The sequence below is a fragment of the Vigna angularis genome, chromosome 9 (assembly GCF_016808095.1).
Source record: "Vigna angularis cultivar LongXiaoDou No.4 chromosome 9, ASM1680809v1, whole genome shotgun sequence".
Lineage (NCBI taxonomy): Eukaryota > Viridiplantae > Streptophyta > Magnoliopsida > Fabales > Fabaceae > Vigna > Vigna angularis.
In genome coordinates this window covers 6,131,311-6,155,116 of record NC_068978.1, presented here as the reverse complement: position 1 = coordinate 6,155,116, position 23,806 = coordinate 6,131,311, and the positions used below count along the sequence as shown (strand labels likewise).

The 23,806-nt window shown below is 32.9% G+C and overlaps 3 protein-coding genes across 4 annotated transcripts; all 3 read right to left on the bottom strand.

Annotated features, from left to right (window-relative positions):
- Positions 1-231: 231 nt before the first annotated feature.
- Positions 232-2,991, bottom strand: LOC108318908 (putative RING-H2 finger protein ATL21A). The gene is made up of 2 exons (XM_017549897.2): positions 2,307-2,991; positions 232-680 (listed from the first exon to the last, which is right to left on the bottom strand). Exons 1-2 carry the CDS (start codon positions 2,986-2,988, stop codon positions 232-234), a joined length of 1,131 nt encoding a protein of 376 aa, XP_017405386.1. The 5' UTR covers positions 2,989-2,991.
- A 449-nt stretch (positions 2,992-3,440) lies between these two features.
- On the bottom strand, positions 3,441-7,949 carry LOC108318886 (probable F-box protein At3g61730). Its single transcript, XM_017549869.2, has 8 exons — positions 7,813-7,949; positions 6,705-6,904; positions 6,575-6,619; positions 4,774-4,938; positions 4,606-4,653; positions 4,244-4,414; positions 3,843-3,950; positions 3,441-3,669 (listed from the first exon to the last, which is right to left on the bottom strand). Exons 1-8 carry the CDS (start codon positions 7,947-7,949, stop codon positions 3,587-3,589), a joined length of 957 nt encoding a protein of 318 aa, XP_017405358.2. The 3' UTR covers positions 3,441-3,586.
- A 1,349-nt stretch (positions 7,950-9,298) lies between these two features.
- On the bottom strand, positions 9,299-17,879 carry LOC108318903 (histone-lysine N-methyltransferase ATX3). 2 transcript variants are annotated; one of them, XM_052868672.1, is made up of 24 exons: positions 17,653-17,879; positions 16,658-17,549; positions 16,507-16,562; positions 16,216-16,414; positions 14,965-15,072; positions 14,806-14,874; positions 14,636-14,704; positions 14,443-14,534; positions 14,255-14,347; positions 13,691-13,826; positions 13,372-13,444; positions 13,124-13,223; positions 12,879-13,003; positions 12,327-12,472; positions 11,815-11,919; positions 11,612-11,676; positions 11,314-11,527; positions 11,029-11,112; positions 10,859-10,915; positions 10,658-10,747; positions 10,475-10,561; positions 10,216-10,290; positions 9,756-9,856; positions 9,299-9,629 (listed from the first exon to the last, which is right to left on the bottom strand). In XM_052868672.1, the coding sequence occupies exons 2-24, from the start codon at positions 17,378-17,380 to the stop codon at positions 9,539-9,541; spliced, it is 2,958 nt and encodes a 985-aa protein (XP_052724632.1). In that variant the 5' UTR covers positions 17,381-17,549; positions 17,653-17,879; the 3' UTR covers positions 9,299-9,538. The 2 variants fall into 2 exon arrangements, with proteins under 2 accessions (XP_052724632.1, XP_017405380.1); XM_017549891.2 differs by having other exon boundaries at positions 16,658-17,879.
- Positions 17,880-23,806: the final 5,927 nt, after the last annotated feature.

The window sequence follows — 23,806 nt, the reverse complement described above, 5'->3', positions numbered from 1 at the left end:
TATATATAATTGTAAACCAAGCTCCTACATTCCAACCTGCCTCTAACCAAGTCTACTACGTAGTTTGCGATGATGAGGCAATTTCCCTGGTGAGTTATGCTTTTCAGAAAAATTATTACTGTATTTTAAATTCTCACAAATTACCAGTGTATACATATATGATAGTGTTGCTATAACATTGGTGTGGCTAAGAATGTGATTAATCTGCGAAAGAAAATCCTTGATGATGATTTAGGGGTTAATGGAGGTAACATGAAGAGGAGAAGGAGAGGGAGTGTTACGACAAACTGGGCATGTGTTATTGATGCGAAGCCACTCGTCTATGCAATCTGCATGGAAGCAGTGTTCGCATTCAGGAATGCATCGTATTGTCTCTTTGCTGTTGTACTCTGATAAGCATATCCAACAGCAACCACCGTTGGGTCCAGGGACTCTTCTACTCTCTCCAAGCACTACCTTCTCATAGGACTCAATGGTGGACTCATCCAAACCCGTCGTAACAATCTGTGGTGCTGGTAATACTGTGGCTGGTGCAGACCTTGCAATAGCAATGTTACGAATGTTGGCTAGTCTGTCCTTGTAGCACACGCAACATGCCATCACAATTGCAAAGATTACTGCTGGTCCAGCAATGCACAATGTGATGATTCTGAAAATTTGGATTCCTTGTTGTGATGGACCTGAACATTGAGCCAGAAAGAAAACACTATATATAAGGTTGTCTTTTTTAGAATGGTATCTGAAAATGGGACTGCAGAGGAACCTTGTTTATTAGGAAATGTCATCAGTAACGGCAAATCGATTAATAGAGAGATCTTTGTTCTAAGAATTGGGCTGACTTTAATCTGGCTTTTGATATTAGGCTGTTGCTTCTTACACCCAATCAAATTTCTTCTCCCACCCCATAAAAAAACTTCCGGAAAATTCTTTTCTTAATAGAAAGGGGTGATTGCTTTCCAAAAAAAAAAATTCCAGAATTGTTTATTGTGTTCAGAAAAATAGATTCCATAAGTGATAGGGTGCTGGTAGAAATCTGATAGGATGCAGGAAGCAACAGCCTTGATATTATAACCTAGAATAACACACTATTCAATTTGAACCCTGCAGATTTAGTTACTAAATTCACATTATTCTTTAGACTGTTAAAACCCAGTACCAGATCCTTGAAATTTACATAGTATTGTTTCTGATTCAGTCAAGTTATCTCTAAGTCAGAGGGTGTATGGATTGACGTATCACTATAGCACTTTATATAGTCAACCAGCATAAAATATATGTATGTATGTATATTTACGACTTCTAATGACCACGGTTATGGTGTTTTTATATAGATAAGTTCACGTTCAGTTGAAGAACAAGGAAAGCAAATTCTTAGAAAAGAGCCACCACCAATCTATATGTCAAATGTAAATTAATTTCACAGCTCCAGTGAAGGGAAATTTTAAAATTTGTGTTGTTTAAGAAAATATTTTATTTATATTTCTAAAAAAATTGAAATATTATTCTATTTTGACTTGATTTATTAATTTAAATATATGTAAAAGTTTTCCGATACATTTTTTTCAAAATTAAAAACAACAAAGAAAATGGGCAACATCATTATAGTTAATAAAATAAGAAATAAAAATATTTCCCAAATTATATAAATTTTTGAAGAATGTTTTGAAACACAAATAGGAAACATTTGTTTAGCTAGTAATCAAAGGTAAACTAAATTTTAAGCTAACTTACTGTATTAACATTGACTTGGGTTTTAAGAATTCATGGATTAATGTGAAATAGATTTTTAGTCACCAAAACTAATGTTTCAGTTATTTGGTGTATGGTTAAAGTTCAAGTAAAAATGTACGTGTGTGTATATATATATATCGTGAACAAATCTAACTCAAGAAGTGTCGTCAAATAATTAAAATGGAGTTGTTTTTATTTTACTCCAAAATCTAATGAGTAAGTACCCAGTGATAATTGAAAGAAAAAAAAAGATTGACATATACCATACAGATGTGCGCATTACACTTGCCTTGCATTTCTCTAAAAAAAAGCATTATTTACATTGGTTTTAATTTAATGCCAGCATGCAGATCAAATAATGAAGTCAACTACATAAAAGGTAAACAAAACAAAATTACGCACATATCGTGAATACCACGTAAAACCATTGACCAATATTTTTTTTTCCAGTAACTTCACATCATGTGACCAACTACGATAGATAGAGCTCCGGTGATAATATCACTTAAGTTATTTCTCTTAGTTCTTTGTAATATTAGGTCATTTAGATATAAATCCATATAGAAGATATTTACCTGTTTGGTAAGAGAAACAGAAGAGTTGATTGTTGTTGTTTCGATCAAACCCACACAATTGTTCTTGTGATTCACAATATCTGCAGTCAGGTCTATCCCATGTTAATACAAGATCTTGACTAAACTCACCTTTGAAATTACCATCATACTGCTGCTCTTGCCCTGCAACTGGGACAAAAAGACTGCTAATAACGTAGCAAGATGCAGGTAATGGATTGGGCAAATTCAGTGAAGGGACAGCTGATACAAAATGTGTGGAATTACTGAGGCAGTCAATGGGAATGAACTGTGATCCTTCGTTCTGAAATGTGCAGCTTAAGAAGGTGTAGTTACGAGTAAAAGTGTGAATAAAAGGAGAGCCTGAGACATTGAGGCTCAGAAGACGTTTTGGGAGGCAATCATCAGGGTCGTAGACTTGTATCTTTTGTGCGAGGTAGTTAATGTTGCGCACGTAGAATACTCCAGAGTGAGGAAGTTTTAGCAGTGCTTTGCTATTATTCGTGCAAATTAGATTGAAACCAGGATACCCACAATAAGGATTTTGCTCATCTTCTCGTTGAAAGGGGAAACGAATAATGATGTTATTGCTGCCACAAAAAGAAAATTGGCAATCACTTGAGGCATATATGACAGAAAAGATGAAGGAAACCACAAAAAGAAAAAGGACTTCCAAGATGCCCATTATTTTTCAGATGTAAAAGTATGCGGTAGGAAGGGAACGGACCAGGTTATAAGAAGAAGAAACCGTACTTTAATAGTCTATACAAATTTAAAAGCAACATTTGAAAATCATTTTACATTATATATTGATATAGTGTAATAAATTAACAGAGATATAAAGAAGGTATGACTCGAGAACATTATAATATAATTCCTGTTCTTTTCACATTAGCCATTGTGGGGGAGGATATTTAAAATCCTCAGTTCCTCACCAATGATCATTAAATTATTCGAATTTCGTTAGTTTGTTTCCAGTGTACACTGCACAAATCATTCTATTTCATGGAAGCAGATGGATGAAGATCTAGAGAATACTTTCTATACTTCCATACAAAATAATGTTTGGTCATCACTAATTTGCAACTTTCCATTCGGAAATATTATTTGTCATTATCTTTCAATGCTTAAACCAGAGCTACATGTGGAAAATTAATGGATTATACAATAATTGTTTTCGGGTCCTTGAGTGTAGACTTGTATAATAATGCCTAGAAGACATTTTAAAAGCTAGAAAATAACTACCCAATCCCTGCCCCTCTCAAAGACAGGTTGGAGATGAATCACAGGAGCTGTTGAGAGATTCTAATAGAAACAACTTCTCCGTCCGTCCCTTCCCTCATAGCATGGTATTTCACATGAAGACCTGCGTGTATCGAAAAAAAGCAAGAGAAGACTGTAAGCAAAGCAAAGACGTGAAAATGAGTTACTAGACCGGTGAAATTAGTAAGGAAATTCTTGAAAGGAAATCTGGGATTTAATTTTGCCCATATTTTTCAGGTAATTGATGCACAAAGCTGTTAAGAAGAAGCTTTTTACCTTCATTTTCTTGTAAATTAGTATTCACAGCTACGGCATGAAAAGCGATCATGGCCTTGGGTTGCCAGTCGTTTGCTCTTCCAATCCAAGACTTGTAATCAAACACCGCTGCCATTTAATGAGGAAATAAAAACAGATTGTTTAATGTGTTAGTGTGACATAATTTACAGAAATGCTCATAACCTAAACCCCGAATCATTCTGAGGCATGATGATATTATTATTGAAGTTCGTTTGTGGATTATCTGTAACTAAAACTACTCACAACAAAATTTTAAATGTTTCTGGATCTATTGTGACAAACAGAAGGTGATCTCTTTTTACACTGACAATAGACCAAGGTTTATTGTCAAGAAAATTGACAGGGTTACTGAGTAAGCCGACCGAAGTATCAAGATTTACCCGACGTTGATGAATCCCCCAGGTGTTTGATGTCAAAAATGGAGCCAGCAGCCCCATCTGCTCGTTTTTTTATATCATGAGATCCTACAAGCTGGTAATCCCAGCTCCCACTTCGGTAGCCTTCACAGAGGAATAGTTCTATGTGCCTTGCATCTAGCGTCTGCATTGTTCCTATATAAGTGGGAGAAAGTTATCAATTTAAGTTTAATCTAGCTTCTCTTAATGGCAAATCCTTGCTGTACAACACAGTGATCAGTGATGTAAATTCACGGGAGCATTATTTGTCTTGTCCAAATTAGAAGGCAATGGCAGTACAAAGGGATTAGGGATATGCAGGGCTCTTCGGATTGTATTCAAATTACCGTCGCACGTATTGAGGTCACAAACCGGGCATCTTACTAGCTGTAGGTCTGAAAATTTAACCACAATAAACAAATGAAATTAATTAAATACAACTGAGATAATATGTTGACATATTCATTTCAAGTATAATCTCACAATCCAAGTGTAAAAGTTAACTTGGAAGTTACCAGCTATCCAGACTCCTGATTTAACATTGTCTAGCACGCAACAACCTTGAGACCGCAACAACTTTTCAATGCTTTCTCCTTTCCGTATCTTTCCCGGAAGACTCGGTCTCTCTGCCAGGACGGCTACAGAAGAATCAAAAGAAAAGGCACCGATACGCATCCAATCTGATGGTACATGATGATATGAATAATAAGTTACAACATTGATAATTTTCTAAATCTAAGACATTAATGCTGCACATATTGCGCCTGTAACACATCTTCTGTTAACTGGACTACGCTTTAGTCCTAAAACATGTGCACTCTAAGAAAGACTCAGTCAGGGATTGGGTAAATTCTAGAAAGGTATACAATACACTAAGAAATCCCATTATAGCATAACAATCAGAAACACGGAGGACGAAGAGTATGTGCCAGAAGTCGTTAATGGTCTCGGGTCAGTTCAAGAAACTGCATTCACAGATTTTTCTGCTTTGTTGATATTAATTGATTCACTAAAAGAAATTCAAGAAGACGTTTAAAAGAAATAGAATATCATGAGATAGAGAAACCAATGGTCAACTTAGTCTTGTGAAAACCGGCAAATAATCAAATGGTTGGTCATTGACTCTATCTATTATAAAAAAAATAGTATATATATAATATAATTTTACAGATTAATCATAAATTTACAAATTATTACAATTAAAATTTCAAAAGTATTATTATAAATAAAATAAGTGATATAAATGCTTAATAACAATACAAATTCATAAAAAATTTAAATAATATAATTTTATAAATAAATTTAATATATAAGGAGAGAGATAGATAGAAATTAGAATAGATAATTTGGATTGGTTTTGATATGCTTCCAAGTGGAATATCAACTTTGCCTTATTTACCCACAGGTTTTGATGAGGTCAGCCGTTCACAATTTTACAACTTTTGACAACAATTACAATTACATAGCATCTATTAAAATTTAAATAATATTATTTTTATTTTACTTACATTTTTTTATCTATTTTTGTTCTTACTTTATACTTTTTCCATACTTCCTGATCTATCTTGTGTTGGAAATTATTGTAAAAATAAATTACTCTAACATTTATTAAGAATAGAATGAGGTTAATATTTATGTTGATACTAAAAGTTAGTATAAATTCCATAAACTCAATTATATTTAAGGATTAATTAGACTTTTGTCAAAATTGAAATTAATATAAAAATAATTGGTGTTTTTTACATCTAATATGAATAAATGATCTTTAGAGTAAATTCATTTTTATTGAATTAACAGTGCTAGTTTTTCCGTAGTTTCACGTGCTAATATAACTAAAATAAAGTCTCACTATACAGTGTCAATACGTTAATTTAAAAATAGAAAATACCAAAATTTAATTAACATGTTTGTTAATTTTTTATATTTAAAACACTGGAAAGTTTAAAAAAATGTATATAATTAGAGAAACATGACTTACTTCACTTAAACAATAACTTTTTTAATTTCAACTAACGCCTGTGGTTTTTTTAAACAAATTAAGAAAAGTAATTAATATTTTAAATTTTATAAAAATTACTGTATTATATATTTTTATTATACCTCTTATCTTTATTAAATCATTGCTGCATTATAACAATTACTTTTCAAAGAAAAGACTAAATACTAGTCAAACCCATTATGTGTCTTTTGGTTTTACTTTTATGAAGGAGAGTTTACCATCCAGTTAAGAAAATTCAAGCCTCTAATTTCATTGTTTAAAGGATGTAAAACAGAAAATTAGGACTGCCAAGTGTGGCTACCAAAGAACCAACTCACCTATGTGTTTCTCTTGTTGACGGAACATGTAGGAGTGGCTTCCATCTGAAATTTTATTTTAAAATCGAATTTAGTCTAACGATGCTACCACTGGATTGATTGAACATTGAAGAAGAATGGAGAAACTTACCAAATGCTGACGTGTACAGCTTGCACCACCTGAATGTCACGCGTTCCGGGGGTGGAACCTGAAGATCACGCAGGCACACGAACCTCCATATACCGTCCTCCATAATAACACGCTGGAACCATCGGCTTGTGGCTGCCAACATCACCAGAGATTTTCCATCCAGAAATTTAGCAATCTCTGTCCAAATGTCCTCTTCGAACCTTCTCAGTCCAGCGTTCACAAATTATAAGGTGTTCAGACAAGAATAAAAACCTTAACTAACCAAAGCACTAGAAATGAAAACATAGATTCTAAATTTCCCTAGCTTTCCTACATGCATATAGAATCTACAGTTAACTACGCTTTTCAACTTTTCAGCATTTTCAAATTAGAAATTGGAAGGAAAAAACAGAGAGGCATCCATTAATCTTTATTAGTTAGAGCCATAGAAAACGAGGATCTCATATTGTTAATAGTTTTAACCTTTTCTATTTAAGAAGTTCATAGAAACCAAATACACTTCAGAAGGTAAAACAGAGTCCGAAGAGAGACTAAGCTGTTTAAAATTTTTAAATAAAAAATGAACGTCTCAATTTTATGTATGTAGAGCTTAGAAACTCATGGAACTGGGATCTCGACGATGAAGTAAATTATTGAAATCACAAATTACCAACCGATGAAGCTTACTAGTTTCCTCTTATGCAAAAAAAAAGTCATCAAACATGATTCAGAACGCGATTATGTATACATTCGAAGTTCATCCATATTCAAAAACTCTGTAACATCGCATTCAAATTCATCTTGCTAAAATAATAATAATAATAAACAAACAAACACGGAGATCTGTACAAATTTATAGATCACACTACAGTTATTTTACGAGTCTCGTTTGGTCGATTAAAAAAAAAGGAAACTAGTCTCAGAACAAGCAAGCATTTATCAGTAGCACCGTTCAAAAACCAGATCTAAATGAAAAAACCGAATCGAGTTCAAGTTCATGGCTAACAAACGAATACTTGCATAGTAAGCTAGAAATGAGCTTAATAAAAAACAAATTCATGTATACAAGCTGAGTGATTGAAATTTAAATCATTTCGCAATTGAATTTTCAGAAATATAGAAAGAGAACCAGGAGAAAGTGGAATGAGCAGAGAGAAACGGAGGACGGGGAGAGTTGCAAGAGCAAATGGTTTTGCTCCGGCGGATCCGCTTTTCCGGCTGCATCTCGCCGGCTGAAGAAGTAGCGTTTTGGAGGCGCTTTCGCATGCTGCTTCAGGACTCTGATATAGCTTTTTTTTTTTCAATCTGAAATTATAAAGCTGAAGCGGGGAACAACCCACTCTCAACTCTGAACTGAAACACAACGGTTTTGTGATCGTAATTCCCTCGTCTTATAGGCGCGCCAAAAGCTCCCATTTCAAACAAAATAATGAAATAAAATAAAAAATTTAAATCACAAAGAGAATCTTTATTTTAACAAAAAAAAATTAATGAGCCTACTTTCTAGTTTTATTTTAGTTTTTGAGAATCATGAACTTTTGGGAATAAAAAAGATTAGTATATTGTGGTGTCTAAATATCATATTAATTTTTTTTTTAGTTTTAATCATATCAATTCAGGTATATAGAGGTAGGATTCTAGTCCATCAACTTTTAATTGTATCAATTGTTTCCACATGATATATTCCTGCAATTTTATGTGATTTATATTGAAAATGAGAATTCTTAATACAATAAATAAATTATATTAAACTTTCCAAATGATTTGAAATTAAACATCATAAAGCAAATAGTTCTATAATTAAATGTCTAATATTAATGTTTACATTTACTCAAATCTTACGCTCCTATTACATCACCTTACCACTTAAGTTCTGCTTCAGTAATTGATCATACAATAATAGTAGAATTTAATTTCATGTAAATAACATCAATTATACATCAGCATTAAGCATTGTGTAAAGAAAATGTATAGTTACTTTTGCTAGATTCATCAGTATTTATTACTTAAGTATCTTTATTTTTCCTTTTTGTATTACTGAAGAATTTAGAAAAACAAATTAATAAGCACATAATTAGTTATAAATATCTAGTGTAATTGTCACTAAGGTCAGTATTTTACCCTAGAAATCTTATAAATAAAATCAACAAGTTTATGTACAAAAAAATAAATAAAAACAACGTGAACAAAGTAAATAAACGTAATTCAATATTTACCTAAAGGTCGTTGATTTTCCACAACAAAGAAGGGAAACTTTTGTCAATATTTAAGAGTATTCTTTCATATAATGACAATCAGAAATTTAGAAATTAAATCCTCATACAAAACTACTAAAACTCAGTCCTACGATCTTTAACAGGTAATAATAGTTCCTTTTACTGAGGATGACTATATAATTGGCGTGTCTAACTGGGATTTTGTTTAACATTTTCATTAAAACATATAGCATGGAGTCAAAGATATCAGTTCTTTGGGGGTGGAGGAGAGAAGGGTCCTAATCCATAAACCCCAAGCCAATTTTGGTTTAATTTTTAAATGCCCTATTCAAATACTGCATTTTTTGGAACAAAAATAAATATAGCATATGGGTTAGGGTTTACATGAAATGCTCGAAATGTATTATGTAACTTGCGTGCTCCTTTATGAATTGCCGCTAGATGTCAAACAATTTGAAGAACATCCTTGCAAGATAGGAAAATGCCTCAATCTAATTTGCACAGAAATTATCTATTTTATTTTATATAATGATATACAAATTATACTAAACTAGTAAAAAATTTAAAAAATGGCTGAATTGGAAAAATTTACTGTGGTTTGGTAACTGCAATTTTTCAAAGAGCAAATAAAAGCTAAACCTAATTCATAAATCTCCTACAATTGGGGGCTTTGCAAAGGCAGGGAACTTTCAGGTCATCCCGCTCATCTGGATCGAACAAGTAGTCATACCTGTTGCAAAATCGGAGGAAAATAATAGTTCATTCATGTTAGGCTAACCAACTTCTTGATAATGCAAGATGTATGCATCTTGTACATGTGAGGAGTAAAGAAAATATGCAAACACAAAAACCGTACGTTAGTTCTTCACCAGCAGAAACATTAGTCTTGGCAATAAGAACAATCCGGCTCTCCTGATCACCCAGACTCATTATCCTTGCGTAGCAGTTTGGCATGCACTGAAGCAAGTCAAGGTTATATCAGTTTCTTTCCTTTTGTTTTAGGCACATTGTAGTATTATCTTTGTACAAGTCCACATGCACGATTGTGTTTGAATTAGATAATGTTCAAACAATATTATAATCTAACTACAACCAACATATGCCACATTTTTCTTCTTTCTTTTGGCAAAACAGAAACTAGTGCTGTATAGATAAAAACCAGGCTATGGAAATCTAAGTTACTGAGAACAATACTCCCCCCTTTTCCTCTTTTATGCCCATCAAAGTGTTAGAGCCACTCTCTGGGACATGTCACAAGATAAAATTAAATAAAAAGATTAATGAAATTACTGAAAAGTACACTTATAATAACTTACAGAATGATTTATTAAGCGTGCAATATTGCCCACGTTTGTTGCATCAACTACCACTTCCTCGCTAATCTTGAAGAGCTGCATATTTTATTTTGTTTGGTGTTAAGATTAGCAGTAAATGAACTCAAATATTAACCGCAATCATGGACCTGTCAAAACAGGCTTTTCAACTAACTACCAAATAGACTTCACCTTGTCAACCAATACAAGAAAGATAGGAAGCATGTACAGATATTTAAACAATCTTAAACATAATACTCACATAGCAATCTTTGCCTTCCGAACGATATTTTGCTTCCCTCAGATCAGCAACACTACGCCTTACGTTCACACCTCGATACTCAACAACCTACATACAGACACAAGAAGCATGAACTTAATGTCTTCAGAATAAACTGAAGATAATTTACCTAACTTTGAGTGACTATTAAATTAATAAAGTTACCATCTCTCCTTCTTGTATATTTCTACGAGCAAAGAGGCCCCATCCATGAATGCCCGATTTTCCAAAGCAAACTCTCAATTTTTCCATTTCCTGCTAAGCCAAAAAATTGTAACTGAATTTAAATATTATAAGACAAAAAGAGATTATTTAAAATTAAAACAGGAAAGAAATGAGATAATTAAATGGATACATATGATTTACCCTTAAATGATGAAGACGTTCCTTGAAAGAAGTGAATACTTTAGATTCATCACCATCCTATCACAAAGCAAGTTCATCATATAACAAATTGGCTCCCCCTCCATATTATGGTACAACGTAACAAAATAAATCTAACTCTTAATATATATCACCTTAGGCACAAAGATTACCTTAAAGTCGTTCAACAGGGTTATTGCATCTAAAGAATGAAGGCTGGGTCCCTTAGGCAAGTGAATTATTGGTTCATTGGCTCTCTGACCAAATGGAAGGAAATGAGTTGTAAGAGAACAAATTCGAAATAATAGATAATGTAAGTAATAAGCGTGTTTGTATTAGCAACTAGCATTAATGAAGGAATAGAATTGGGTGTAATAAAAATACCAGAAGTGCTTGGCTAAAATGAAACAAAAGACAGGTTAATATACTAGTATGTTCATGAAAGTATTTGGAATCACCTTATTAGTAGACCTACGGTAGACACGACATCTAGCAGCAGATAGTGGCTCAACTACCTCATTTTCAGTGGTTGAAGATTCAATAAGCTCTATATTCTTTGATGAAATTAGCCTTGATCCCCTGAAGCATCCCTTCTGATTTTGAAGTGAAGTTCTGGGAGAGAAAATCCCCAGGGGTGTGTGTACGACCAGTACTGAATCTGGATTTGGGACCCTGAGATGGAATTAACTTTTAAAACCACTAACGAGAAAAGAAGTGAAAAATGGAAATAGGTGTAATCACAGCACTAAAGCAAACCTGTGAACTGAACAATATATTAGCTTCTTTGTTATTTGAGTCCCATTCTTCTCCATGGAATGCAACTGTAAATTTTAAAAATATCAACATATTTCCCCAGATCTTGCAATTCACATATAATCAAACTTGACATATGAAAAAACAGATCTAAATATAATAGCAATTCCAGATCAACATATTTACATTTAACAGACAAAACTTACTTCCATTGTATATCCTGCCCTTGATGCACACATCACATGAAAATATGTAGCACATTTGCAACAAGTTATACAGGAACCATGGCTCTGTTTACAAATCACGCAAGTCTGTAGTAGCAGGGACAAGAACCATACTCGAGTTCATTATTACAGTCCAGCAAAAAAGAAAGAAAAAAAAAAGAAACAAGGAGGCATAAGTGATTACATAAAAAAAGCCACACAACTATCTCTCCGTGAACAGTAGAGAAATAAAATAAAAAATTATGGAAATGGAAGATTATATAGTGCATTTTGGATTGTTGGTGTAGAATTTACTTTTTAACAAAAAGTAATTTGGAAGAATGAACTTTCTCTGTTCAGAATAATCATCCAAAAGCAATTTGAGAATAAAAATGTATTTGGGTTCATTTTGGTTTCCCAGTAAACTAAAAGTTATAATCAGTCAGGATTTATTTGAGGCAAAATTTTGCTGAAACCAACTGTATAAAAATAATATGACCATTTAGTCAGCTTACCTTCACAAACGAATTAGGAGGAATTTTAAGGATTCCCACAGCAGGTTCCATGGCCTCATGGTCTTGGAAAACAACTTGAGGTCGAAACCAAGCACATGTTACATGAACCCACAACATTTCAACATCCGTTGGCTTTAGAGCACCACCTGAAAAGCAAGTGTTTCCAATGTGGTAAAAGCATATTAACACTTGATCACGACCCTGACAACTAAAGATTAAAATTATGGAAGAAAAAAAAACCGAGGCCGGTGCAAATTGCAAATTCATAACACTAGTAACAAGAACCACATTTGTATCAGGACTAGAGTTATAAGAGGATTTCTTAAGATGTGAAAATGCACAAAAATGGCAAAACATTAGATATTGTTATTGATGATCCACCAAAGTAAAACAATTTTTTTAATATAATTAAGGTTAACTCAATATATAATAATGGAAAAGACCTCCTTTTAAGAATGCTCCACAGTGTACTACTTTCATAAATAATTTAACATCACAGGAAATAGACAAGAAAAAAGAGTTCAGACTTCCAAAATACTAAATGTGACATGCCTTTTACTGGGCAGAGGCAACACTCTCTCTCAACATCGGGAGTTTCACATACTCTACAAACCCAAGAAGTTAAATCCTGAACATTTTTTGCCCCATAGCACTCTTGGTGGACTGCTATTTGGCATCTGCACAATGAACAAGTGAACCTGTGTAAATCACTACCTTTAAAGCCTAAGAAATTTGAAACAAAGCATTAGAAAACCCAAAAAATTATAAAACTTAAGGGAAAAGAATATGAAAAAAACCTGTTACAAATAATAATTTTGTTATCTTCCCAATCTTCAACCCATCTGCAAACAGCACATCTTTCTGTTGTCCATTTTGCATTAACAGGCTCATACTTCTCTGAGACAACAAGGTATAAATAAAATAAATTTGTTTCTTGAGATATATTCAAAAGAAAACATGTATGTGTTATGTGGAATAAGACCCAGTCAGTAAGAAAAAACACAAGCAATCAGTGTGTAATAGTTTACATGAAATGCACATTTACCTTGCAAAAAAGCAAGTACCTGCTGCTGATCTAACTGCTGGGATACTCCCTCTAGTGGAATGTGTTCAGCCAACTGAAGTAATTCATGTCAAGTCAACAACAAGAAATAAGTACAGAACAATAACAAAACAAGAGCACAATGATAGACACTCAAAAACACAAAGTATTCAAACCTAGAATGTGGAGACTTTTGGAAATAAAACAGATATAGGCAGTAATCAAGAAATCCATGTCACAGGACTAATGCTATGACTGTTAATTAAAAACCACCCAACAGAATACTGGGCATCCCTCTAATCTAGCAAGAAACACTTCATACCCATTTTTCCAGAGGTAGCATTGTACTTTTCACTTTCACACTATGTTTCCATTTTTTCGCTCTGCAACCTGTATGTTTTTCCCATTCACTAAGTGTCTGCTTCCTCGACCCACAAGAGCCACAATTGCACATGACTCTGCAAGAAAAGGAAATTACAAGCTGCTCAATGAAATTGTTCAGGGACGAACTCAAATCCATTCACAGTGAGTTCTTCTATGCTTCTCAAGCTGTTTTCTTGGTATAGAACCTCATCAGGTGATAAACAATACTACTGAAAGTGATATATTTTCTGAGATAATACTGGAGGAATGCTAACATAATAGTCAACTCTAAAATCATAAATAAAATAAATGGATATACAAAAAAAAATAAAAAATCTTTCAGAAGTCCTTGGGGGCAAAAGGAAATACAACAGTAAAGAAATGGAGAGACTTCCTCTCCAGGAACATGAATTCAAGACCCTAGTATGAGGCGTATAAAATAATTTCCTTCTATAATATATAAGAAATCAAATATTTAAATTGAATTATCTTCTGATATATCCAAGAAAGGCAGAAGACGTACAGATGAAGCTTTGGGATATATATTCCTTCCATGTCCTTGCACACCACCAATACACTATCGGGTATCATAGATTTTTGGCTATTCTCTATTGAGCTGAATCAAAAAATATCACATCATAAGACCCAGAATAAAATGAATTTAGGTAAATAGATGAAAAGGGAAAAAAAAAAAAGGCATTTACTGCATACTTGATTTTCGGATTGTAGGTTTGTGATGCTGGTAATTTGCTACTGCATTTTCCCTTGCAATCTGGACAGTAATAATCCGTATTTTCCAGATCCTGTAACCACAAGCCATGCATTTATCTTCAGCCACTTCACAAAAAGAGGGCAAATTAAAAAAAAAAAAAATAGTTCCAGCACGTTAAACATAATTCAGCACCTTGAAAAGTCTGCTGGTTATTTTATCACACTCAGCATGCACCCACACATTACAACCATCACAACACACCTGAAATAGAGTGTTCAGCCGCGAAAGATGTCAAAACTGAGCATATTGAAACACAATTTTATTTTTTCTAAAAAACTAATTTGTCAAAATGACAATCTCACCCAATTCCCACCATCTGAATGATGCCAAATCCTTTTGCAAATGCCACAATACTGCTTTGATTTTCGTAGCTGCAAGGACAAAAATAGTTAAAATAAATGTGTTATAAAATTATTTACTGAAAAGTTTGAAAGTGTAATAAATTGACCAAACTGCGTTACCTTAGTGCAATGTTTACAATAAAATCGGGGTGCACAATTTGAATCCTTCATCTTCTTCATGGTTTTGCATGGCAACATCAGACCACAACCAGCACAGTACCTTGTAACCTGTAAAATATATCCAGTCGATAAAAATATACAAATAACATAAATATACACCATACATTTTTCTAAAGTTAACTCTTATCCAAAACTGCTTTGCAGAATAACAATCAATACAGGACAAAACATCAAAGCAACAAGATGACAGCACAAGGTTCATAATCAGCAATTCATCTCAAATTATTTTCATCTCTCATACAAATGTATTAGGAAGGCAAACACAGAAAGAAAAGGTCAAACATTTATTCTGAAAATGAGATGAAAACACATAAACAAACAAATACTGCAGTTTAGCAACTGCTACAAATCTTAGAATTTGGAATTTGAGCTATGGGCATAGCAAAAAAACCTGTTTGTTTAAAGTTTATCAATCTAATGGCTGAAAGATTTATTTCTTTTGTAGGGTTTAAAACGTTTTAAGTTGGGAGTAACGCAGTCATAAAACTATATAATTTAGCATTTCAACCATTAATTAAAAACTTAAAAACCACACTTGCAAATTTGATAGATTGCGAGAGAATAATTTAACTTATAAATCTGTGATGATTAGGTCAATCGTAACAGACTAATAGGTTATTCACTTATCTATTGCATGTCACACCATTCAAACATGATCTCCTACTTCGATACAAGTCAACAGTATTAATGCATGGCTAAATAGAGCGTACGGACAAGAGCGGTGCCTCGTTGTGGTTGAAACTAGCTTTTGGTTCCCACTCAATCCTTCTGAGATACAGAAGCTTGATAAAATATTTATAAAAAATTAAATAATTTTTCTAAAACTTTGCCTTCCTTAAAATATTAGTTTTTCTCTGTTGACCATTCAAGGTTTTTTTTCCCAATTTTTCTAGTTCCAGCCCCGACTGAAGGATGTGTGTGTATATATATATATATGTGCGTATATATATATATATATGTGTGTGTGTGTGTGTGTCATAGCCACTCCGTCCTTCCTCCACACATAAAGTCGGACATATCATAGGCACTTATTCGTCAGTCCTTTCTCCGTAAATAAATATTGCCTAACGCAGCCTTTACCAACGATAACTCGCATGACTAAAACCTCTATCTTATGCATGACAGTTTATAAAAGCTATCATCCGATCATAAAGCATAAAATGAAAAACACTGGTAACATAAAATTTTCACCTGTTCCTGCCCGTAGTATTCTTCGTCAACATAATAGCAGGTAGCCTCCATAAGTTGAGCAGGATGGGCTTCTGCATCAGATACTTCCCCTCTTCCCAAATGTGATTCCAGAACACCATCTTCTGCCAGCATTGCCTCCTCCAGGGCCATGCGGAAGTCACTAGGTTTGCTCTTGTACAACCGAGTCTGCCCCTGAAACCTGAAGAAAGATCAATTTCCAACAATTAAACATCCAACATTCTTACAGAATCAATCCACCACAGAAACCCCAAAAATAATACAACCACACACCTGTCCAAGAACTCAGAGAAAGGGAACACCATTCCCTGCTTCACCCACGCGTAGTCCTGCACACCATCGCTCTGTTAGACCCCACCACTAAAACCCACGATCAAAAACTCAAAATCTTGACAACATAAATAAGACACGGAGATAACTTAACCCTCTGAGTTCCATTCTTTGAATAACCAAAAAACATCACGCAGAGCGCGCCGGGAATACAACAGCTGAGTACGGACTCGGGAGCTTCCAAGGCAGGATCAATCACCACAGCAGGCCAAGCCGGATACCTCTTCCCACACCTAGCCCAAACTATATCCCCCAAAGAAAAATCCTCCAGCTTGAAAACCTCGTTCTTCTTCAATCCATTGGGTTTTTGGTCCACACCCTCAAAACTAATCCCAGATGTATTACTCTCAGCCATAACACCAGTTCTTCTCCCAACACTAGACGAACAACACACACTATCACTCTTCTCCACACTCACACCAATGCCACCCCTTCCGTCCTCCACATAACTCTTATCGTTATCTTCAAAGCTCGAGTCTCCGTCCGCCTCAAGAACCGAGTCATTGAACCTCGACGGAAGCTTCTGAAGGCGTCCACGTGAGGACCGCAGAAGCGGAGGACGACATGCCTCCTTCACCATTTTCCCATTGAACAGAAAAGAATTCGAATTCGACTGAACCTCACCACCGCCACCCCAATACGATCCTTCACTGCTCCAAGAACCAGAACCACTGCTGAAATATTCAGCATCCCCCGACACTCCCAGCGAGAACAACCCGTTCACCCTACGCTTCTTCTGAATCGCATTCTCGGTACCGTCAATCTTACATCTTTTCAGGTTCGGCGCTTCGGCTTTCATCGTCCGCTTAACTATCATGCCGCTGCAATCATCCACATCAACGAATTCGCGCGCCTCGAAACCCTAATTGCATTCGAATCGAAACGCCGTCGCCAAGAATTGTGCAATCCGAACCCCAAACTCACGAGGCTTAGCCAAATTCGCAATATATCCTGGCAATGGCCCGAGTATTAAATCTTGAAACGCTCTGCGAACCGCGAGAGAGTGAATTTATTTTATTAAACCCTGAATCGAACAATGAAGCCGCTAGGGAATGAAAGAACGAATGCCTGAGTGGGTTTTTTCTTAACCTTTTGAGAACTCACGAGCAAACGGAAAGGCAAGGGAATTGAACAGAGATTGAAACCTTGGTTCCGATCGCGAAAACGATTAACAGGAACGCGGAACGAGAAATCCCGGGAAAACGAGCGTGAAGATTTTCCCGAGAAAGGAGCAATTTGAATTGGCAGAGAGAAAACAAGAAAGAAGCAAGAGAAGCTTATGTGTGGGTATATGTATGACACAGGAAACACCCCGTCCAAAACACAACACAATAAACAAAAGAAGTGTGCAGAGGAATTTAATTTATACTTTCGAAGAAAAATAAAGAAGAATGCAAAATGTTAATTAATATGTTAATAGATGGCTTCTTTGAAAGGTTTCCGTAATTAATTTCATGTTTGAAACCTTTATTATCAGTTCTTTAGTTAATTAAGTTTATGTTTGAATAATTTATAGAAATAATTCGATTAAAAATAAGGTTCCTTTAATTAATTTTATGTTTCAAACTTTCGTAGATAGAAATACTCGAAGTGTAATGGTTTGATTTTCAATTTTCGATAATTATTCTTTTTTGTCATCCCAAAAGAATAAAGGAAAAATATTAGGGAAATTTATTACTTTTCCCAAAAAAATAAAAAATTATACTTTAATTATTTATATTATTTTTTCTTCATTTTTATTATATAAAAAATATATAATTTAAAAAATTAAAAAAATATATAAAGAAATAAGAGTTGAAGGATTATATAATTTTTTCTTAGTTGGGAAAGTATAGAGTTATTTTTAAATAATGAATTATGTATTATATTAAGTATTATACTAAGTAATTATTATTGACAACATATTAAGGTTTCTTATAACTTTTAGTCTGAAAAAATGAAATTTTTCCTTACTCAATTTTATTCTCTCTTAATTTTGTTTTATAGTTCATGGTAAAGAAAATAATCAAACTGAATTAGTATTTATTATTTATTTTATCGATATTTGGAGTATGAATCTAGGAGTTAACTAGCTTGAATTTTATTGAAAGTTGGGATGAGATTCCTTCTTATTTAAGGAGAAGATTTACTTACGTTTAAGTCAATAAAAAAAATTTAAAATATATAAATATGAATATGACATATGTGAGTTTTAAGTAATTTTTTTAAAAAAAATTATATTTATAAGATTACATATATTATAGATCTAAATTATCATTAAAATAATATTTAAAATAATAATAATAATAAAATATTCATAGTGAATAAAAATTCTAATGTCAAAATTAATTATAATAAGAAAATATTATCTTAATAGTCGACTTAGTGAACCGTATGTTTATTAAACATAAGAACAATTATGATAAAACTTTTTTAAAAAATAATTGATATTTTAAAAGTATTGCATTATAATTTAGAAGTAAAGAGAAAAAAAAAATAAAACAAAAAAGAGATACATAATAAATGTTTTTATCTTAAAAAAATAAGAAAAACGTAAGAAAGACAAGCAACAATAAAAACAAATTAGTATACTACTCCTGCTGATACTTATTTGTCTAATATCCTTATTTAAAATCTGTTTTCAACCTATTTCATTAAATATATCCCTTTTTAAATAACTTATTTTCAAAATAATTTAGTTTTAATTTAAGTTTTTTCTTAAATGAGTCTTTTGTTAAAATTATTCATTTAAAAAGCGTGATAAGTATTTTTATTACTAATATTTTAAAAACATTGAATAATATAATTTAGAGGTAAATTTTAGTAACAATAAGAGAAAGAACTTGATAATCTTACTGTGATTAGTAGTATTAAATATATTTTAACTATTATTCGTAACTATTATTAATTGTTTTTATTTGACCTAAACACTGTGTAATTGATAAAGATATTACATAACATTACATGTCATTCAAATTTTATACTTAAAATTTTGTATTTAATTGAAATATATTTGTTATTGTTTTGTATTAAATCAAAAACAAAAATATTTATTATGAGGCGCACTCTTTCTATTTGTGGTGTTATCTTCGTATTGTTTAATTGTTTATGTGTTATATAAGAACGTGTAATAGTATAATTCATTGAATAAGAAAGTTATTTCTTTCTATATACTTTTTCTCCTAAATCTTTTATGGTCAAGAGTTCAATACAGTCCAAGTGTTGTGACCTTAAAAGGTTTGATCAAGAGCTAAGAAACATGAAATTAAGTAAAAGAACATTCTTCAGTTGTGGAGATTCTTGGTGAAATAAGAAGAAAGAAGAAACTTCAAGATTTGATCAAGGAGGATTGTGGTTGGTATGGGAGGAATCATACAAGTGGCATTTCCAATTTTTAAAGACAAGTTGCTCGATGATTGAAGGATCAAGATGTTAATCATTTTTGGATTTCAGAATGTGACAAAAGTAGTGATTGATGGGCTTGTTGAATTGGTTTCGAAACTAATGAAGAGAAAAGAAACTACAAGATGTAGTAAAAACTTGATAGTAAAGCAAGGTTCCTTATCTATCAATGTGTCAATTCCAAATTTTTCAATAAAATCTCCAATATACAACTCATGTGAAAGAAGCATGAAAGATTTTAATCAAGACTTATGATGATGGTGACAAGAACAAGAAGGCAAGATTACAAAACCTCTGAAGGCAGTTCAAGTTCTTGACAATTGAAGAGAATGAAACCATGGCAGACTATTTTGACAAAATACAAGAACACGTCAATCATATGTGAGCATGCATGGACAACATTACAAACCAACATGTCGTAGAGAAGATTATGCGAACACTTCCACCAAGGTTTGGTCATGTGGTTGTATCCATTGAAGAAAGAAGAGACTTTGAGACTCTCGAGATTGAAGAATTGCAACATTCATTGGAGGTACGTGAATATAACATTAATGCGCACAAACACCATGAAGAAAAGGCACTACAAATGCGTTCCCAATACAGACACTATCAAGACAAGCATTGCAAGTACATTTTCAATACAAAAGAAAAGGAACAGGTTCCAAGAAGATAGACAAAGGTAACACAAAAGATAAATCACATGATCATAAAGGAGGAGATTCTAGTGATACTTTCAAGTGCAAGCATCTCAAGTCTTGCACAAATTTTGATAAAGAAAAAAAATGGAAGTTTGACAAGAAGAAGGTGAGGTGTTACAACTGTAAAAATTTTGGCCATTTTGCCAAAGAATGATGGGATAGAGAAGAGGCAAAGAACAAGACGAAAAAACAAGCCAATTTAGCTCAAGATGACACATCCACTCATGAAGCAGTGATGTTGATGGCCAAGACAAGTGAAAATCAACCAGAAGACGCGTCGTGTTACCTAGATTCGAATTGTTTAACCCATATGACTAATAAGAAGTAGTGGTTTATGAAAATGAAGGAAATTATTTATGGGAGAATCAAGTTTGCTGATGATAGAAACCTGAGAGCATAAGGGTTAAGAAAAGTTATTTTGTGAGATGGTGATGGAAAAGAGGTTATGATTGGGGATGTACTATATGTGTCAAGGTTAAAAACAAACTTGTTCAACTTAGGTTAACTTCTACATAAAGGTTTCGTGATGAGAATGAAGGATAATTGTCTCAATATTTTTGACAAAAATAAAAGACTCGTCACTAAAGCAAATTTATCCTAAAATAGGACATTTTGTGTGGTGATGAATGCTATCAAACATCGATGCTTTGTAATGTCAAAAAACAAGACATATTGGTTGTGCGTTTACATTTTGAACACTTGAATTTCAAAGATATATGCCAACTAAGTCAATGTACAATGATTAATGGCTTACCTCTGGTCAATATCCTTGAAGTTGTGTATAAAGAATGTGTCCAATGTAAACAAACTAGAGAGAATTTCCATAAGTTTTTACCCTAAAAAACAACAAAGAAATTGGAGATATTATATTTAAACTTGTGTGGTCCAACACAGACTCCAATACCTAATGGCAATAAGTATTTGTGTTGTTTATTGATGATTGGACCAAAAAATTGTGAACTTATTTACTTAAATGGAAAAATGAGGTACTGGAAGTTCTAAAGAAATTTAAGGGGATGGTTAAAAGGCAATGTGATAAGAAAATAAAACTTTTGAGAGCTTATGGAGGAGAGAGTATATCTCCACTGAGTTCAAAAGATTTTTTGAAGATTAGGGTATAATCCATGAGATTACTCCTTTATACACACCTCAACACAATGCAACAACAAAGAGAAAAAAATAGAACCATTTGAATATGGTGAGATGCATGTTGAAGAGAAAATGCTTGCCCAATTTCCTATGGGGTGAGGTTATGATAACAACTACATACATTTTAAACAAATCTCCCACGAAAAGATTAAAAGGTGTCAAACTAAAGGAAGCATAGATTAACGCGAAGCCAAATGTTGATCATCTAAGAATGTTTGGCTCGGTATGTTATAAGCATGTATAAGATCAACTAAGGAGAAAATTGGATGATAAATGGGTGCTTATAATATTTGTTGGTTATCATTCCACTAGTGGTTATAAGTTATTTGATCCTAAAACATGTCATGTCACTATAAGTAGAGACATGGTGGTTGATGATGCTTTTATGAGTAGTATCGAGTTTGAGAAGTGTGCCTTTGATGTTGTCACAATGGTGAGAAATTAAAGAAGTTGATAGTGTGATTACATGTTGATGACCTGTTCGTCACGGGAGGTAGTAAGGAATTAATATCTAAGTTCAAGCTTCAAATGATAAACGAATTTGAGATTAGTTACTTAGGTAAACTAAGTTACTTTCTTGTGATTGAATCTACACAAACTGAATGTGATATTATGATGCATCAATCTAGTATGTGCAAGATATGTTGAAGAAATTCAAGATGCACAACATTATTAATGCAACCAACACTCCAGCTGAGGTTGGATTAAGATTGGAAAGGTAACTAGGAGAATAAGTAATAGATCCTACTACATATCGAAAAATAGTTGGAAGTTTGAGGTATTTATGTAATACATGACCTTGTATGAGCTATAGTGTTGGCTTGAGTAGTAGATACATATAGAATCCTAGATTGTCACATATACTACCAAATAGATCCTTCGATATGTATAAGGTACATAAAACTTTAGGATTCTATTACCTAAAGGAAAACAAGATGATGTATTGAGAATTGTTGCATACTCAATGCAGATTGGTGTGGGGACAAATGGGATAGAAAAATCACAACTAGATATATTTTCTTTAGTGGTGAGTCACCTATTTCTTGGAGCTCATTGGAGCCAAGGAGCCAATAATTGTTTTATCCTCTTGTGAACCTGAGTATGTAGTTTCCTACGAAGCAATCTTCCAAACTGCCTAACTAAGCTCGTTGATGAAAAGATTGAAGGTTGAATTAGCTGGAAAAATAAGGTCGCTTATAGATAAAAAGTCAACAATTGATATTTTCAGGCACCCAACCTCTCACCAAAGAAGCAAGAATATTAAAATAAAGTTTCACTCCATCCGTGAACAAATCAGCCATCGAAGAATAAAGATTGCACACTGCACATAAAAAATGCAACCTGCAAATGTGCTAACAAAAGCATTGAAATGTTATTGGAATTACAAATGAAAATTTGACTTATGGAGGTGTGTTAGTATTATGTATTAAGCCAACAACAAAATTGTCTGACTATTATGACAATTATCCTTTATCTTTGTGGTGTTACTTTCATGTTGTTTAGTGGTATTACATGTACTTTATAAAATCATGTAAAACATTGACTAAAAAAGTTATCTTTTTCTTTATCTTCATTTCTCCTAAATCCTTTAATATTATTTGGTATAATAAAAGAATTTTCTTATAATGATTTGTGAACTATTGAATTCTTTAAAACTTTTATAAACTAAAATTACTGAAAAAAATAGAATCATATTAAAATACTAAAATAATTTATAAATATTTTCATGACTTTAATATTAAAATATATTTAAGAATAATTTGGAAAAACACTAAAATTTAGTTATATTAAATATTAAATTTAAGAATTAAATTTCACCTACTTAGCAAACATCTTATTTAAAAAAAAACATATATATATATATATATATATATATATATATATATATATATATATATATATAAACTTAAGATCTCATGGTTTCAAGTTTAACAAAATCATTTCAAATGAATTCTTTAACTTTGAAAGTTTTGTTAAATCAATCAATACTTTGATAAACTAAATAATATCCCTCC

Bases quoted from the DNA above. Each gene is read 5' to 3' on its own strand.
- LOC108318908 (XM_017549897.2), bottom strand. From the start codon at position 2,988: ATGGGCATCTTGGAAGTCCTTTTTCTTTTTGTGGTTTCCTTCATCTTT. The intron at 681-2,306 runs GTAAATATCTTC...CTCAATGTTCAG, and splicing joins CTGTTTCTCTTACCAAACAG to GTCCATCACAACAAGGAATC.
- LOC108318886 (XM_017549869.2), bottom strand. From the start codon at position 7,949: ATGCGAAAGCGCCTCCAAAACGCTACTTCTTCAGCCGGCGAGATGCAG. The intron at 3,951-4,243 runs GTAAATCTTGAT...ATTAAATGGCAG, and splicing joins GGGGGATTCATCAACGTCGG to CGGTGTTTGATTACAAGTCT. The intron at 3,670-3,842 runs GTAAAAAGCTTC...CGATACACGCAG, and splicing joins TAATTTACAAGAAAATGAAG to GTCTTCATGTGAAATACCAT.
- LOC108318903 (XM_017549891.2), bottom strand. From the start codon at position 17,380: ATGATAGTTAAGCGGACGATGAAAGCCGAAGCGCCGAACCTGAAAAGA. The intron at 10,748-10,858 runs GTAAATCATATG...TTGGCTTAGCAG, and splicing joins AACGTCTTCATCATTTAAGG to GAAATGGAAAAATTGAGAGT. The intron at 9,857-10,215 runs GTAAGTTATTAT...GACTTGCTTCAG, and splicing joins CACGCTTAATAAATCATTCT to TGCATGCCAAACTGCTACGC.